The sequence below is a fragment of the Pelecanus crispus genome, chromosome 2 (genome assembly GCF_030463565.1).
Source record: "Pelecanus crispus isolate bPelCri1 chromosome 2, bPelCri1.pri, whole genome shotgun sequence".
In the NCBI taxonomy this organism is placed as follows: domain Eukaryota; kingdom Metazoa; phylum Chordata; class Aves; order Pelecaniformes; family Pelecanidae; genus Pelecanus; species Pelecanus crispus.
In genome coordinates, this window is record NC_134644.1 from 36345249 (window position 1) to 36361697 (window position 16449).

At 41.5% G+C, this 16449-nt stretch overlaps 1 protein-coding gene across 2 annotated transcripts; it reads right to left on the minus strand.

The window, feature by feature from the left end:
* Positions 1-3163: 3163 nt before the first annotated feature.
* On the minus strand, positions 3164-15401 carry CDCA7L (cell division cycle associated 7 like). Of its 2 annotated transcripts, XM_075705045.1 has the most exons (8): positions 15264-15401; positions 10935-11294; positions 8948-9022; positions 7443-7619; positions 5850-5981; positions 4844-4993; positions 3542-3678; positions 3164-3194 (listed from the first exon to the last, which is right to left on the minus strand). In XM_075705045.1, the coding sequence occupies exons 2-8, from the start codon at positions 11289-11291 to the stop codon at positions 3164-3166; spliced, it is 1059 nt and encodes a 352-aa protein (XP_075561160.1). In that variant the 5' UTR covers positions 11292-11294; positions 15264-15401. The 2 variants fall into 2 exon arrangements, with proteins under 2 accessions (XP_075561160.1, XP_009478838.2); XM_009480563.2 differs by lacking the exon at positions 15264-15401 and having other exon boundaries at positions 7440-7625; positions 10935-11291.
* Positions 15402-16449: the final 1048 nt, after the last annotated feature.

Here is a 16449-nt window from a genome sequence, read left to right on the forward strand (position 1 = left end):
GCTCTAATCTAGTTGAGGTTCAGAAGCTTAAAACTATTCCAAACTTTAAATTTCACCCCAATACTGATCACCTAGAAATGTTCTGCAGCTCTTAGAGGTGACGGATAGGGTTAGTAGTTACCAGATGTTGGTAACCTGGATCAAGTCATCTACACAGCTGCAGTTTAAAAAAAAAAAAAAAGCCAAAACCCACCCCCCCAAAACAAACACACAAAAACCCCATGAAAAAAGCTATTTTCAAAATCACTTTCTCCTGCTTTTTCTTTGGTAGAAGGTTGTCAGTTCTAAATAAACACATCTAAAGAACCCTGAATTTTTCATTTCCTGGGCCATAATACTTACAGGCTGTAGGGGAGACATACCAAGAAGCAAGGAAATACTTAAGAACCCCTGTATTAGCATGAAATATAACGACGCAAAGTAGGTGATACAAGTTTGACACGAGTAGATTTTTCATCTGGGTTCCCAAGCAGTCAATTATTGCAGTAGCTGTAACATGGTTGTAGGCTGTCCCTGAATAGAAATTGTGTTCATCTGTTGAGCTGCAACCCCTCTTTTAACAGCTTTCAGAGGATAAACATTGTACCTTGCTCTTCTGGAACTGTATTTTCCTGAGACTGAAGCATATAGTTTAGGAATGACAACTAAGGCCTGCAGTCAAAATGAGATTTTAGTTTTAACTTAGGCTGTCAACTAAGTTACAGCTAATTAGAGGAAAGGTGAATGACTCCAACAGGCAATTAGAGAAACATCATCATTACTCGTACTCTTCACTAGACCTGAATATAATAAAAGGAAAGCAACTCTTTTGGAAGGGAGTTGCTACTACAGCAGGTAAGCCCAAAGGGGAAAGTCAGGGTGAGGGACTGGAGCAATGATGAGCATGCCATTTGACTGTTGCTTTTTGAAAAGGTAGCCTGAATTTTTCAGAGGATTTTTTTAAAAACACCTGTCATTCAAAGGGCAATACTGTTTGTTCATTCCTTCTCTGGATATGAGGAAGGTATCAAGGAACGTTGTCAGCTGCAGTTGCTATGCTTCTGTGTTTGTGTTGGTATTTGCAAATATAAACTTTCCTGTTGCTACATAAACACTCCCAAAATCCACAAGCATCTGTAATATTTTATATGCTGGTTTATGTTAGAAGAACACACAACAAACTTAACAAATCCAGCAGCTTTCAGAAAGTGAAAGTGCACGGCCCTTCAGCAGCACAGAACTCGTCTGTCTTAACTACACTGAAGTAGCTGTTTGATATCTCACTATACAAACATATGCTAAATACTCCAGTGTAGTTCTCCAGCGTTTGGAATACTTGACCATAAACTAGTGGAGAATTAGGAGAAAATCTGAGCACTTGACTTACTTTGACAGGCACACTCAGTCACAGGCATACTCAAAGTCCCAAGTGTAAGTAGTTGCCAGTCCCTGCTTTCAATAAAAGGATACGCAGATGAAATCAGAAGTCCAGTGCAGGCAGATGCTACATACTCATCTCCACATTCATACAAGGAGATGATGCACAACAGGCCACCAAAAGTCTACACTAAATCTGTATGTTCAAATGTAGCTTTAAGTGTTTAGCAATAAGCAACTGCTTAAACCCAAATTATTCTGGTCTTGCACTACAGAGCACCATGTAAACCTCGTGCTTACGCTTACTGCAGGTGCCAGGTGGGCCATCCAGCTCGGGACCATAGCTGAAGCCCGGCTCAAGGAACTGACTCCAGCAATGCCAGTCATTTTTGTAAGGGCTATGCCAGTGGATTGAAGGGAAACTAAGAATGTTTATGAATGTCCAGTTTATAAAACCAAAAGCAGAGGCCCAACTTACGTTTGGACTTTCTGTCTGAAAAGCCAGGAGAAGCCAGCTAAATGGGTTCTGGCAGGAGCAGCTTTACTCCTGGCAGTTTAGTACTAAGCTTTCAACAGTACATGCTGCTTTCTCAATCTGCCTTGCAGTTAAAGCAAAAGGAGATAAATATTTTTCAGTCAGCTGGAGCAGGAGATTTGCCTTACAAAAAACACAATCCTTAGTGTAGCACTTCTGTGCTCTACGTTGTGATTTCCTCATCTATCAGTGTTGTGTTCATGTGTTTCTCCACATAACGATTATTGATCTGCAAGCATTCTTTCATTACACCAGTTTGGGAAAGTAAATAGGAAACATCAGCATCTGAGTGTAGTTTGACTCACAAAATACTCCTCTTGATTATTCTTTATTCTCTCTAGATAAAATGAAATGTGTATCTTACACAACTTTTAACATAATCATACTGCAATACAAACATGTTGCATTTAAACAAAGTTGTTTGAAAGCTTGGTTGTACATATGAAAAAACACCTAAATATGAACCGTATGTAAAAAAAAGTAATCCTGAACTTTGTGATTTAAACCAGTTAACCAGTTATGACTGCTGTAAGGTAGTCTGTCCAGGCAGCAGGTGCATCACACAAAAACTGCTTGTAAGCAATTCTTTTTCTTTATTGGGATGATGCTTAATATGTTTTAATTTTTTTTTTTTTTTTTTTTTTTTTTACAAAACATTCTTCCACTTTCATGCTTCAGTGATTAATTGCACTTTGGAATAAAAAAAAAAGTCCTCCTCCCACTGGTAGGTTGCATCGGCTTTGGCTGGAATTTAATGGCATTCAGATGAAAGTAACTTTTCCTTCTTTGCAGGGACGAAGTTGCATAAGCTAGAGGTGGAGGAATAGGTTCAGAAAGCAAGGGTTTGAAAACTGAATCTTTAATGTCAAGTTGGAACACAAGGGTTTTTTTGCTTCTTTAAAGGCAGGGTATGCTTTACAGATAGTTGTTGAACACCCTTTCTGCAAACTTGCACAACTCTATAAATAAAAATATTGCTCAAATTGACCAAGTTCTCCATCATGTGGTTGTGTAGCTCTCTTAAAAATTAACCACTCAAGGTTCACGAGTGCCATTTCACTTAACATATAGGTCTGTGCATGTAGATATCTCTACCATAATTTTCCTGAGAGATGTTTTGCATAAGACCACATCAATCAAAAAGTTCCCAACACAGAAATGCATGTACTATACTCTACAATTCTATCTTATATAAAACATAGTAAAAACCTTTTGAAGTCAAAATTTGTCAACATAGTAACCAGTTGCAGGCCCAGCTTGAGTTCAGTGTTCTCAATTGTCATCCGCCAGTTGTTTTTGTAAACTAGAAGACATGTGAGAAAACAGTGTTAGTGCTTAAGAAAATCAGGTTCCCCACAAACAATTTCCATTGCTGAAGATGACAACTTCCAAAACAGCATTTCTATATGCCTGAAGCAATCAATACTGATTTCAAAATAGGGAAAAGCATTTCAATTTCTTAAGCTCATGAGCTGTTTACACAGACAATATGACTCACTTTAATGCAGCTGATATCAGCCTAGGAGAAATCTCAAGTCCAAGAGACTTCTTTTGCATAGGTCCAGGATCTGCCCCAGGCCACAAAAGTCAAGTATTATTTAAAGGGCTACAACAGTTTGAAAAGGAATGACTGCAGGGCACAGCCCTCACCTTTCCAGGTACTCCTTGACATTGTCGTAGCCATAGAACTTGGCCAAGTGGATAAGCATGCCCGTGGCACAGCGCCCATCCCGCCGGCGGCAGTAGCTGCAGTTGCACACCCCGCGACAGGGAGGACAGATCCAGGCCTGCAAGGGGATGAATGTGGGAGGGGAGTTAAGGGCAAGCCATGAGTAAGGTTACATTTGCCTTCCTATTGCTCAGGCAGACAAGAGTATGGCTTCCTTACTGTGTGATCATTCAGGGCAAGGTTTTAAAAGCCTGAATCAGTCAGCCAACCAACCCTGTTAACACTTTCCAAATTCTGCAGGATTAAAGAAATTATTAAGTATTTACCCCATTTGCTTGAATACTTCTTACTCCGAAGACTCAGGCTCTCTGATGTTTTCAGTATTACTTTAAAAATATACTAAAGGCATCTGTAATGCCTAATGATAACTCAGGAATCCTATGTTAGGTTGACCATAGTGAACTCCCCACAAAAAGATGAGTACCCACTGTGTCAAGTTTCCTTGGCTGTGCCTGCTGGCATATCCCGATTCCTGAGACTGAATTACCCAGCATGTACACGAAGCCAGGCATCTCCCAGCTGCTCAGCAACTGAACGTAGAGGTGCAGGTGCTAACAGCCTGCATTACACTATAGGAGCCATTGCCACACTGGGCCAGCACACTGGAGCCGATAGTTCTTTATTGTCCTTCAGAAGAGCCCAGAAGCCCATCTCTAAAGCAGAGGTGGGGGAGAGGAGGTCCCAGAACAAGCTGAGCAGAGAGCGCGCTATTCTGCCAAAAGGTCTTTGCATAGCCACGTGCCTCAGTCTCTGGCAGCACCCTGTGCTCTCTCCTTGCTCAGTGCCTCAGGGGACGACAGAGAAAAGGGAACCAACCCTAAGACTTTCCGGTATCCTTCTCCTTTTTTCTCATATTTAAAAATTACAATCTAAAACAAGGAACCTGCTGTGCATGCCATGTTACTGAGAGCATTAAAAAAACAGGGTACATTTTGGCATTTTTCTGAAAGGGGACAGATTCCTTTTAAAAGGTCTCACGTGTTTCCTCCACTATCTGGTAAGCAAGTGGCGCTTCAAAGCACGAAGCTGGATGGATGGTAACCCAGATCCAGCATCTTCCACTTGAGTTCCAACAAGCTCAGTGTCAGTCATAACAGTGCTACAGGTCTTCTCATCACAAAAAGCTTTGAACACCACGTTATCGTGATCATATACTCATCACAGCTTACTAACAAAATGGTATTCATTACACCTTCTTTTCAAGCCCAAGAAATGATACTTACTGGATCAAGCAGTGCTGATTTCACATCTTCCCCGTATCGATTTCGAAGACATGGTCCACAAAACTGCCCCCTCACGCCTCCACAGCCCTGGTTCCGACAGATTGTCTTTGTATCAATTGTCTTTTGTCGACACTGGTGGCAAGTACTACCCTAAAGTTGCAAAGGAGGAGAAATATGTATGAATGAAGGGTATCTTAAATGCCTGTGGCTGAACTTTCCTAATATATCTGCTGATAGCAAAGCACAAACGTCAAACCAAAGTAAAATTCAGGAATGAAAATCTTAGTAACAACCGTAAGTTCTGTTATTATGATAAATCATATAGTTATCTGGAGAAATGCTAGGGATTTTACAGAGATGGTACCCAGCCCCAGTAGCATTGGGAGTCTCAAACTATGTGAACTTCATGTTGTGGTTCTGATCCTTTCCTGTATCTAGGAAAAAAGCTAAACCTATTCAGAAAATGACCTTCTGACTTATCTCTGCAAATACAATGAAGCATGAAATATATAGTAAGCAATCACCTAGATCTTTATGACAATTAATAATAGCCAAATCCAGTGAAGGAAAGGAGGAGTTCCATCAAGAGCTTTGGAACCTATCCAACCCACAGAGAAGTGTTGTTTCTAGGGGGTACAAGGAGCAGCAGGGATTACTATTATTTAATGGTACAACCACCAGATTTATATTAGGTGAGAATGAGAGATAAAAGGGATGTCAACTCTTATCAGTGATGAGTCATAGCTATAGCAAATTCCACTTAATAGCTCTGTGGCAAGGAAGCACTTTGCAGAAGCAAAAAGTTGGTGGGGCGTATCAACCAGCATGGGCAAGCCCATGGAAGCCTGGCAAAGCTTCCAAGTTGTGCTTGTGTAATCTAATAATGCAAAGCTGCACTCTCCAGAACCTAAGGAAAGCATACCTTTTTAGCAAGCACCAGATGAACTGCTAGGAGACTTTCAATTTCAAGCAAATGGACACACTAAAGAAATCAGCAGCCACTTACTAGAACTTTGTCATAGATTTTGTCTTTAACAGTGATTGCAATGTTGTCCAAGTCCTCCTCAGTAATATCTTCTACTGGACGGTGAGCTGAATACTTTGATGATCTCCTTCTTTTACGCACTCCACAATCCCCCTGCTAAACAAACTCATCTCAACACCTTTTGTCTGGTGTCATGAAGACTCTGTCACCACATTTGATGACAAATTCTTTCATGTATAATGCATATGCAGTCTAGAGGGGATGGACTACAGGCCCATGGACCACTGGAAGAACAGGGAATAAAGTTTCCAAATCATCACCACCTCTTTCTCTCCCTCTCCTCCCTAATCTTTTTTCTACTTCGTTAATTATTTATTCTGTTTATATGTTTTTCCTTCCCATCATTGCTACTTCTATTTCCACAAATTCCCAATGTGTTTTTCTGCTTTGTCCTTTTCTTTGCAGTCCCTGCACACCTCTGCTGTAACTCTTCATACTCCATTTCTTTGCTCTCAAAATAAGGAACTATAACCATCTGCCTTCCCATGCTTTGTTCCTTCAATCTCCTAGCATGCTCTAATTTCCTTCTCCAATGACAATCTCGTCCTGCCAAAAAACCTCTACTGAAGTTTTAGGTTAGTCCTCCCATACCCAGCCCTCTGTTGTTACCCTGTTTGCTAGTTGGACAAGAGTCCTCTACTCACTATTAAGCATTCTTTTTTCCCTTCCAAATATCAATCTCTTTGACCCCAATCCATGGACCATCATTATGCCGCTCAGGAGATTTCAGGTACAAGTCTCAACTGATCCTTAGCCTTCCGCCTACCCCACCTAATTTGTCCTTCGCCCTAGATCAGCTCTATTCTCTCCAAAATAGTTGTTTACCAGCCCAGGTTCTCATTCAGTGCTACTCCACCTTATTTAATACTTGAGTTACCTCTACAATGCTTCAACTGCGCACAGCACTCATTCCTATAAGCAGGACCTGGATCCAGCCTCTACCATGTACAAACTTAAGAGTCTTCTTCATAAAGGCTATACAGTAAATCTAACTAAGACAAATGACCACCGTAAGCCAAGGGAGGGAAAACCAGGAGATTTAAAAAAAAAAATGGGGAAGAATAAAATCTGCAACTTTTGAATGGCTAGCCAAGTACATCAGCAGTTTGTTGGTGCAGATTCCCTTTATTCATTCTCAGTTCAGCTATGTAACGCCTCTATCTTCCCTCTGCTATTTCCAGAGAGGTGTTTTTGCTAACTTTTCCTGAGCCTGAAAGATCTGCTTTGTCACCTCCACCACACCCACTGCCTTGTCACTCGCAGGCCTTCTACATTGTGGGCTCTAATAATTTTCAGGTAATACATAAATAATAGACCTTCAGTAAACTGCCTTGTTATGTTTTGGACAACACAGGTCACAAATAGAGCCCAGTTAACAGGTGAAAGATGAGGCAGGAAGGCCTGAGGACAACTCCTTCTGTAGCTAATCCCAAACCAAAGGTTCTCATTGACTTTCTGTAGGACATCATGTCTGCTCTAAGTGTCGGCCAACAATTTAAATGAATGTTTCCTAATCCCCGACTACTGGAGATATCAAAGTCTGGCAAATACCACACTGAGTCTCTTCTTCAAGAGGTTTTGTTGTCTATAGCTACGGAAGTGTTCTGCAAATTTAACAGTCGACACAGTATATTTTTCCAAGGCAAATTTCTCTGGTGGACGAGCATTTCTGGTTGGGTTCATGCGACGTGCTATCTGGCCTTCAGAAAATGTCCTCCTTGGAATTTTCTTCTGTTTCTGGAAAAGAGAAGACGATTCCAGTAACTGTCCTTTCAGTTATGTTTGTAGTGTTAAACACCAGAAATTATCTCAAAATGTCTGCACCACACTTGTACTATCATGAATGAATCTGTTCTTCTCCCACTCCTTTTTTGTTAAGCCAAACCTCACCAATTTCTAGCATACTTAAAAGTGTTCCCCCTACATGCTACACCTTTTTGATCCTTTCAAAACACCACACTTTCACAGTCAAATTCTATTCCAATCAACATCACAGAACTATACCAAAATTTTTTGTATAGCTTATTAAGGTAGAAGCTAGTTCTCACTGTTCTTCAGCAGCTAAAGGTTCAGATTTTGCTACAAATCAAAGACATCTTCAAGCAATAATCTGAATTCTAGTTTATTTTCTTTTCTATTTTTTAAATTGAAAGGGCGTTAGTAAGTTTCTTCTACTTCCAGAGTCCTAGATCTGGAAATTACTAGGAGGCACAAGATACCCTTTTCATATTGTCACACCTGCTAATTATTGCATGATTGAATTCATGCAACCAAAGTTCTGCAGAGACACCTACCATAAAGCCATCTACTCAATCTGACAGGATAAACAAGATGTAGGAATCAAGTCTACTTGCTACTGTACTCTTTAGTTATTTCCTTCAAAAGAAGCAAAAGACACATCACAAGGAGACAGGCTGGAAGTCAAAAACCAAGCAGAAGAGATAACTAGAATACTCCTGATGCCCTCCCCCTCCTCAGTTAAAGATACTAAATAAAAATAGCAGGCTTATGTATGTATTCAAAGAATGTTTAAGTTTCTATAGCATTTAACTAGAGCTAGCAAGGCTCCAGCCTTTCAAAGACTAGAACTTGGCTTCACCTTTTCACCTGACAACCACCACACCAGCATTTCTACATGGGCTTCCCAAAGACACAGCCCTTCAATTTGTCCTCAAATCTGTTCAGTTTATAATACACGTGGAAAACCATTACTCTATGAAGAACCTAGAGGGGTTGACAGTTCTCTGCTTCTAGCCAAGGAAAGTCAGTTGAAATAACTACAGTATCATTCTGGGTTCATGTTGAAGTGGTTGAATTTCATCAGCATTGCTCTAGTGAGAAGCGTGGATTTTAAAAGAAAAGCCTGCAAGAGGGAAATTAACATTTCCTCACATAACCTCTGGTACTTAAATACTAACCAACAGCAAATCTATACAAATAAAGCAACCAAAACCAAAGAAAAAACAGAACAAATTTGGTGAAAGTGTTTCATCAGGAAACACACTAATCCTAAATCTAGCAATAACAACTGTCACCTCTAGCCAGTACCTGAGACTTACCGAAGGAGTCGAGGTGGGCGTTTTCACTGGGAACAGGTCAGGTATGGAATTCAGTTCTGCCAGCAGCTGGTCAAGCTGAAATCAATAGCGATGCGGCGTTGAAAACTCACTGCAAACTTGCAAATAAGCAACACCTATCATCCACTCTTCACACACGCTCCAAATTATATCTAAACACATGAAGTCTCAGTGCATGAAACCTTTCTGGAGGCACTTTATTTAAGTGGGGCTCATAAAAGTGGTTAATTTACCCCTCAATGAGCAAACCTCCACAGGCAGTACTAACTTCACAGCTCCCATTAATTCTTCCTGAGAATTAGAATTAGCTAGAGTTACATCCAATCTTGTTGAAACAGCACTGAAGGAGCGCATTACAACATGGTTACAACCGATAACAAGAACTTCACAGTTCATATGACAGGAGGGGGAAAAGGAAGACAGGGTGCCCTTGGCCAGAAGACTGTAAGATGTTGTCCATGGGCTATTTTACTGAATGACTACTAATAGACCTGTGCTTTTTGCCAGGGAACTCAGAGCATCCCCCTAAGCAGTGACACTGCAGCATGGAAACTTTGCTCATTGTTTTTCAGTGGTCCTTAGCAGCAATGACTAGGAATATCCCTTTTTCAATCATGACAGCTAGTGCTGATTTCACAAATGCTGCAAACCACAGCCAGTAATGCTGCATACCCATCGCTTTGTGCGGATGCACACCGCAACATGGGTACACGTTCATTTGCAAAGTCATAAAACAACTAAGCCCCACTGCTGGTTCCCCCAGCCATGGCGTATGCAGTATCAGAAGCACTTCAGAAAGACAATCTGTTGCACCATGTAGGCGATGTCTAGGAGGTACATTTCAACAGAAACAGTGGCTAACAGCTCCAAGAAAAATACTGACCTGTTCTGGAAGGCCAGGACGAGGCTATCTTCTGAAAAGCCAGCAACAGTGGGGATGAGCCAGGCTGCTAGCTGTCTCTGAGACCGCCATAGCAATCATGAGATTAAAAGCTGGATACAGCATTTCTCAGTAAATACTTCAGTGTGGCATTTATTAAGAGCTATTTAATGTCATTACAGTACCGCAACTAGGATGCCAATGAATTTTGCAATGGTTGAACTAGAGGGAAGAGCAGAAGGTAAGAAGGGTGGAAGAGCAGCAAGACCAACACAACAGCAGTGAGGATACAAGACAGATTAGAAACACAGGTACAAAACTAAAGCAAGTTTTTACGTGGGAGCTGCAGGCCCACACACCCAAGAGGTGTATTTGAGCCCCAAGACTGCCTGGAAGCTGCAACTTTTCCTGGAATACAGTAAAACTGAAGGAGTCACTGAGGACCCAACATCAACTCGGATTTGCACAGCAGCATGGTAATTCAAGAGAGCTGGTGGCATTTTGGACAACAAAGGAAAAAGCATTAGAGAACGATCAGTGTCTCTCTTTTCCGCACCCACACGCACACATACACACACTTTCAGTAGTTATATAGCAAAGCATAACTGTAAACATCACATCCCACACAACAGAAAAATTGCATTTATCATCCTTAGCAGTTTTTAGCTGGCTTTCCAATCAGAAACTGCAGCAGATCTGTCAGACACAAATGAAAAGTAGAAACTCCATTGTGCACATGACACCACAAACTACCTGAAGGGACCAGCTGGTTTTCTGACATGTTCTGAATACAAGACTGCAACTTGGGCATCTGTAAATTTGCTCACAGTCACATACAAAATGCTTGGTTCAACTCTGGTCTTAAACTTGAGCGGGCTAGTCCTACTTGAGGCTATTTTAGGGGTAAATGTCTTGAGTGCTGATGGTCCTCTGGGGTTCTCCCAGGTAGAAAAATTCAAACACAAACCACCATGAGATTTTCCCAAAGTCCCAGCACAGCACCAGCAGGGGACCCCGAAATTCAAGTGTGCTGAAGCTAAGTACTCAGATGTAAATGTCAGAGAACAAAGCACTGCTCGTAAGTCTTACCATGGCTTTATTTTCTTTAATATTCATGGCTCTCTTAAGCAGAGCACTGCAATTTTCCTCCTGTGTTTCTTTAATGTCTTCTTCAGACTCTGAAGCAGAAGCCTCTAGTTTGTCCCACCGCTTGCAGTTTATTTCTTTTGAAAGAGGTGTGATGGATTCACTGTCCTTTAGAGGTAAGTTAGACAAATCCTGTTCAGGCACTTTTTTCTCAGATGACTTTCTGGTGGGAAACTGCAAGGCAACACGAAGGCCAAAGCTTCTTCTCTTGGAGGAGACTTTCTTCTTTGCCTCTTCCTCCTCTTCTTCCTCACTACCCAATAAATTATCGCGTTCTTCAACACTCAAGTCTGACTCCATCGCCTAGAGGCAGGAAGAATCCCATGTTACATTATTGGCTGAGACACAAAAAAGGTCATTTTTAAATCACTAATTCTAGGCAGCAGTCTCACCACCCAAAGGCACTGTCATAAATTCATCTAAATCAGCAAATTTTTAGAAGTTCACAGTACACGACTTCTCCCTGTGCAGAGACCAAAAAAAAAAAAAATCTACATATTAATATCGTCTGGGATACAGACATGGCTGTCTTCAGAGGAACAATCTTGCCCAGCACAGTCAGTCTCCAAGCAGGGGAAAAAGTTCTCATTTCTAATGTGATGTTTACATTAAATAAAGCTTTTTTTCTTTTTTAGGATAACACATATTTTGCTTCAGCATGAAGAACGAACATCAGTATCAGAAACACTCCTACTAGAACATGAGGTTTACACAGAAAAAAAGAAGTGAACGTATACATTCACGTGTAGGTGACTGCCTTTACCAGAACTCCTTTCTCGTTCACATCCATGTCGCTTGAAGCGAAGCCTTCAAACGCTTCCGTTTCAGAGTCAGTGTCTTCAGTGAAAATCCTCCGCAGTTCTTCAGTGAGGTATCTGGACTGAAATCGAACCCCCTGTAAAAATACCAGCCAGTAATTGTGAGAGACAGTCAGATACAGAGTAGTCACACAGTCACAATAAACAGGTTCTGAGGTTCAAGCAGGTACTGACTAGACGGTATATACTGTGAAAGCACTTTGCAGGCAAAGCCTGTCAAAAGAAAAAAGGAGAAGACATTCAGAGTTTCAGCACCAAGTTATTTTAACTTAACAGGATTTTTTTTTTCCTCATTTTGAGCACAGGGCTTTAACTGAGCTGCTTCTTGTGCAGGAAACTGTCTTCCTCGCCTCTTCCTCATCTTCACTACTGCCCGATAAAAATAAACTATCAGTTTCCTGATGTGTAAGTTATCATGCCATTTTGTATGTTTTCTTCTGGATGTAAACAAACAGGCATTGAATGGAAGAAAATACAAACCACAACCACAGTAAGAAAGAGCCCTCCTTTTTTTCACTTAGCAGTAGAAACAACACTCTCCTCTGGGCTTGCTGCGGCAGTACCCAAGGCTCCTGGAGACGGAGTCTGCTCCTTCTCATGCTGTTACGCCACCACTGAAGTGACAGATACCAACACAAAACCACAGAGCTTTGAACAGCCTGACTAACATCCCTCCACCTTCCAACTGCTCAACTCGCTCCGTTTTAATGGTGCAGTTGATCATTCAAACATGTTCTAGGGCAGACGGATCCTAAATTTCTGCCTACAGACTAGGAAGTAAAAAGTCAGCCCATGAAAAATAAACTAAGATCTCATTAAAACACTCTTCACGATATGCACATTACATGCTAATTAAACACAATGCATTTACTAAATTGGACATACTTCCAATCAGAATTAGTAGAAGACCATGTGTCAACATGTCCCTGTTAATCTCCTGAAAGACTCGTTCATGGTGGACCATAACCCACGTTCACACCACACCTGCCTCTTTAAAGTCAGCAACACTCACTGAAGTTTGTTTCCCCAATTTTCCTCTGCTATTTCTTCCTTCCATGCGAGATACAAAAATGACCTTTCATACAATGCGCCTGCTAAGTATCTTTATTCTTCCTTTCAATTCCCTCCTTCCCCGACATTAATTACACACTTCTTTACGTTAAGATAATATCTGGTGCAAAACAGATACAATAGATGAGTGGAAAAACTTACAGGGGAATAGGAGGGGGGAGCTACTGCATATGCTGTTTCTTTACACTTAAACATCTCCTATAAATTATTATGGGTAATTGGAATGAGTTTTCTCTAAGCAAAATTACTTTATTCTTTTGTTGGTAGCTGCAGTGCAGCTGCCTGAGAAAGGAACAAACACAATAGGGAAGTTACTTTAAAGTTAAATTGCCTTTCCTGGAGGGAAACTGAAGTTTTTATGCATTCTGTGTTTTCATGAAATTCCACAGTGAAGGTTAAGGGGGAAAAAATAAGCTGTTTGTTAGCTAAAATGACTAAAAATAACATATCTAGAGCTACGCTGTTACCCCTATGAAGAATGGTCTACGCAAGGTAAAATAGCATCAGGGATACCTATAGGAGAAACAGCTGAAACTCAGCAGAAGTGCAGGGATTATGGGAGTAGAACTGCAGAAAGCCCTGAGGAAAAGCAGACACACCAAGGTCAATACTTGTTAATGCGTTTCCGCATCAGCATCCAAGGGAACATCGGATGCACTAATATCCCATTCACCACCCCGGCAGGGCAGCTGCCTTGCCTCCTCTCCCAACAACTTCTGCATTTTCCTGAACTTCCCATTGTTTTGCTTTTCCCACCAAACCTTCTCATTTTCTGCACAACAAGTACCTATGGTCTTTCTCAGTGACAATGGTGTTTGGCATGATAAATGGATGGAACTCAGGGTAAAAAAAAAATCATGCTTTTATTGTACCATTTAGTGGTAAAGGAGTTAAATTCAATACTGATGGAGATGTAAAATAATTCTCAGCCCAAGGGAAACAAAGGATGGTGAGGAAGGCTGCAGTGCCAGCTGTAAATTTGGAACAAGTCTCACTGGGATTCCCAGTAACGCATGTTAAATTAACAGTACCTAGCTCTTCCACACCATTTTTCATCAGAGGATTTTAAAATGCTTTGCAGCCAAGATCATTATCATAATCTCCATCTCACAAATTGGAAAACCAAGGCAGAGAGAAGTAAAGTAAGGTGCCTGCAGTCCCCATGCAGGCAGCAGAAGCAGCAGCTCAGGCTCCCGCACATGGCCCCCTCTCCACCACCACCACCTCTCCTCGTTGATCCTTCTTCACGCTCCACACAAAGCCACAGATACAAGAGCAAGCTACCTCCTGGTTTTCTGAAGTTACCAGTACCGCTGTCTAGCAACAAGATGATGAAGCAATTTAGAGCCAAGTATATTTCGTCGCTTTTAAGGTGCCGTCTTTCTCCACAGCACAGACTTGAGGCTCTACTCCCAAACAGCTTCTGCATTTTGTACAAGCCTCTCTGAGGCCATATGCCTACGAAGGCTTAGAAATAGCACATACTCATACAAGCCTCATTCTGTCTGTTCCCTTTGCTAACACCAGTCATATTCCTTGTCTTCAGCAACTCTTAACCAGCTATGGAAAAAAGGAAAAAAAAACAAAAAGAAAAAAAAACCACCAAGGAAAAAAACCACCAAGGAAAAGAAGGGACATTTTCAATTTTTTTATTAATGGAACAGAGGGACCCTTTTGAGAACACATCTGACAAGGGTATCTTTTAACACATTAGCCCATATCTATCAAGTATATAATTACAAGCTTCTATAAGACTAAGAACTACATTTTCTGGCAGCCAAGACAGCACACCAGTTCTCTTCCTTTCTTGTGAATTCGACTGGTACCAAGTCAGAAAATGAAAAACATCAAATCGTTATGCTGATGCAAGCTACTTCACCATTAGGAGAGCAGAGAACCAGCAAATCTCACAATCAAAGCAGGAGCTGATGACTTCTGTGGGTCACCACCATTAAAACAGCAATGTTAGTGCAGAAAAAGCACTAATACAAATTAGTGCAGAAACAGCACTGATATAAATCTCTGGAAGAAATACCTTGAAGTCTGCATACTCACAAAACCCATCTATTACCATGCATTTCCACTGTCTTATGTATCCAAGAGCACACCAGCCCAGGATGGTAATTCTCTCCCGTTTGCTTCACTTACCTTCTTCACTTAAACTCGCCATCTAATGAAACCCATTTTCCTTATACTATGAAAGAGTTTTTAAAAGCAATCATCAGAACCTAAAAAGGATAACAAGTTTGTTTAAATTTATTTTTAATACAAGGACTGAAGATTATGGGTTTTGCTGCGAGTTATGGCTCGTGCAGCCTTGACACAAGCTCAGAGTACTACTGCACCAAAAGAGCGTAACTGGGCCGCAGCTACCCATTCCTACCTTTTTTCCTGACTCCAGGGAATCAAAACTAGCATGGCTGTCCTCTGACAACAACCTCTGTCTGGAAGCATCATCTTGGAACCCCAGAAAATCTTCACTGTCACTGGGGGCATTAAAAATGTCAGCCACTTCCTTGGGTATCTGTTTCTGATTCAAAATGAGACAGAAGATGCGAGTCAGACACGCCAACTTAACAGGAAAACTCAAATTGGCAACAGTACAACTTATTTTTATACTCCTATGCAAGTACAAATTTGTATCACAAAATACACTATGCGTAGCAAAACTGTACCTCATTTAAGTAAACTCCAGGAAATTCTGTACGGGTGGTTTTAATCCCTAAACACAGACTCCAGATTTGGGGCGAGGGAGCGGATGCAATATGCAGGATGTTTAACTCCATACAACAGTGCTTCTCAGATGTAAAAATATGTGTGTGCCTCACCTTTGCAAGCACATGCTCAGAGCACCCTTTATCCATAGTGAAACCCACCACCGCTCCTCCTCGATGGCTCAGAGGTGAGGAACACACCTTCAAATATAATGCAATGCTAAACAAGCACAAAGAAACCCTACCATTAGATTCGACACGAGTACTGTAACACATTTTATCAGACACCTACCTAACTCCAAAAATAAAACCAATGCAACTCATTCTCTTTCGTCAGTACTACCGCAGAGCTTTTTCCACCACGCTTGGTAAGAAAGTGAAAACCCATTTTAACCAAGAACATTTCTCGTTTGCTCACGATGTAGTCCGCCAGGAGGAAGCGCTGCCACGGGCAGGCAGTGGCACCAAGGTCACAACTTCAAAGTTCAAGAAGTCCAGCCCCGGCACGGAAGGAGACTTGCACCACCAGAGATAACCATTCCCCTGCCCACGTACTTCACCAAGCACTTCGGACAAGCCTTTCCATGTAACGGGACAGTAAAGAAGCCTTCAGGCAGCTCCCACCTTGGCTGCTTTAAGATTTGGTGTGTGGAAGGACGGGATGAATGGACCCAGCTTTAAAAACCGAGGCGGAAGGCATTTTGCCAAGTTTCAGAACATGGTTTTACACATCCCAGTATCATTTGCAAAACCATTCTGCTGTTCACAGAAATGCTCGGGGAGAAAAGCGTCTGCATCGCTCACCAGCACCCAGGCATTTATCTTCCACGTCCCCAGGACCGCATGTACACGTCA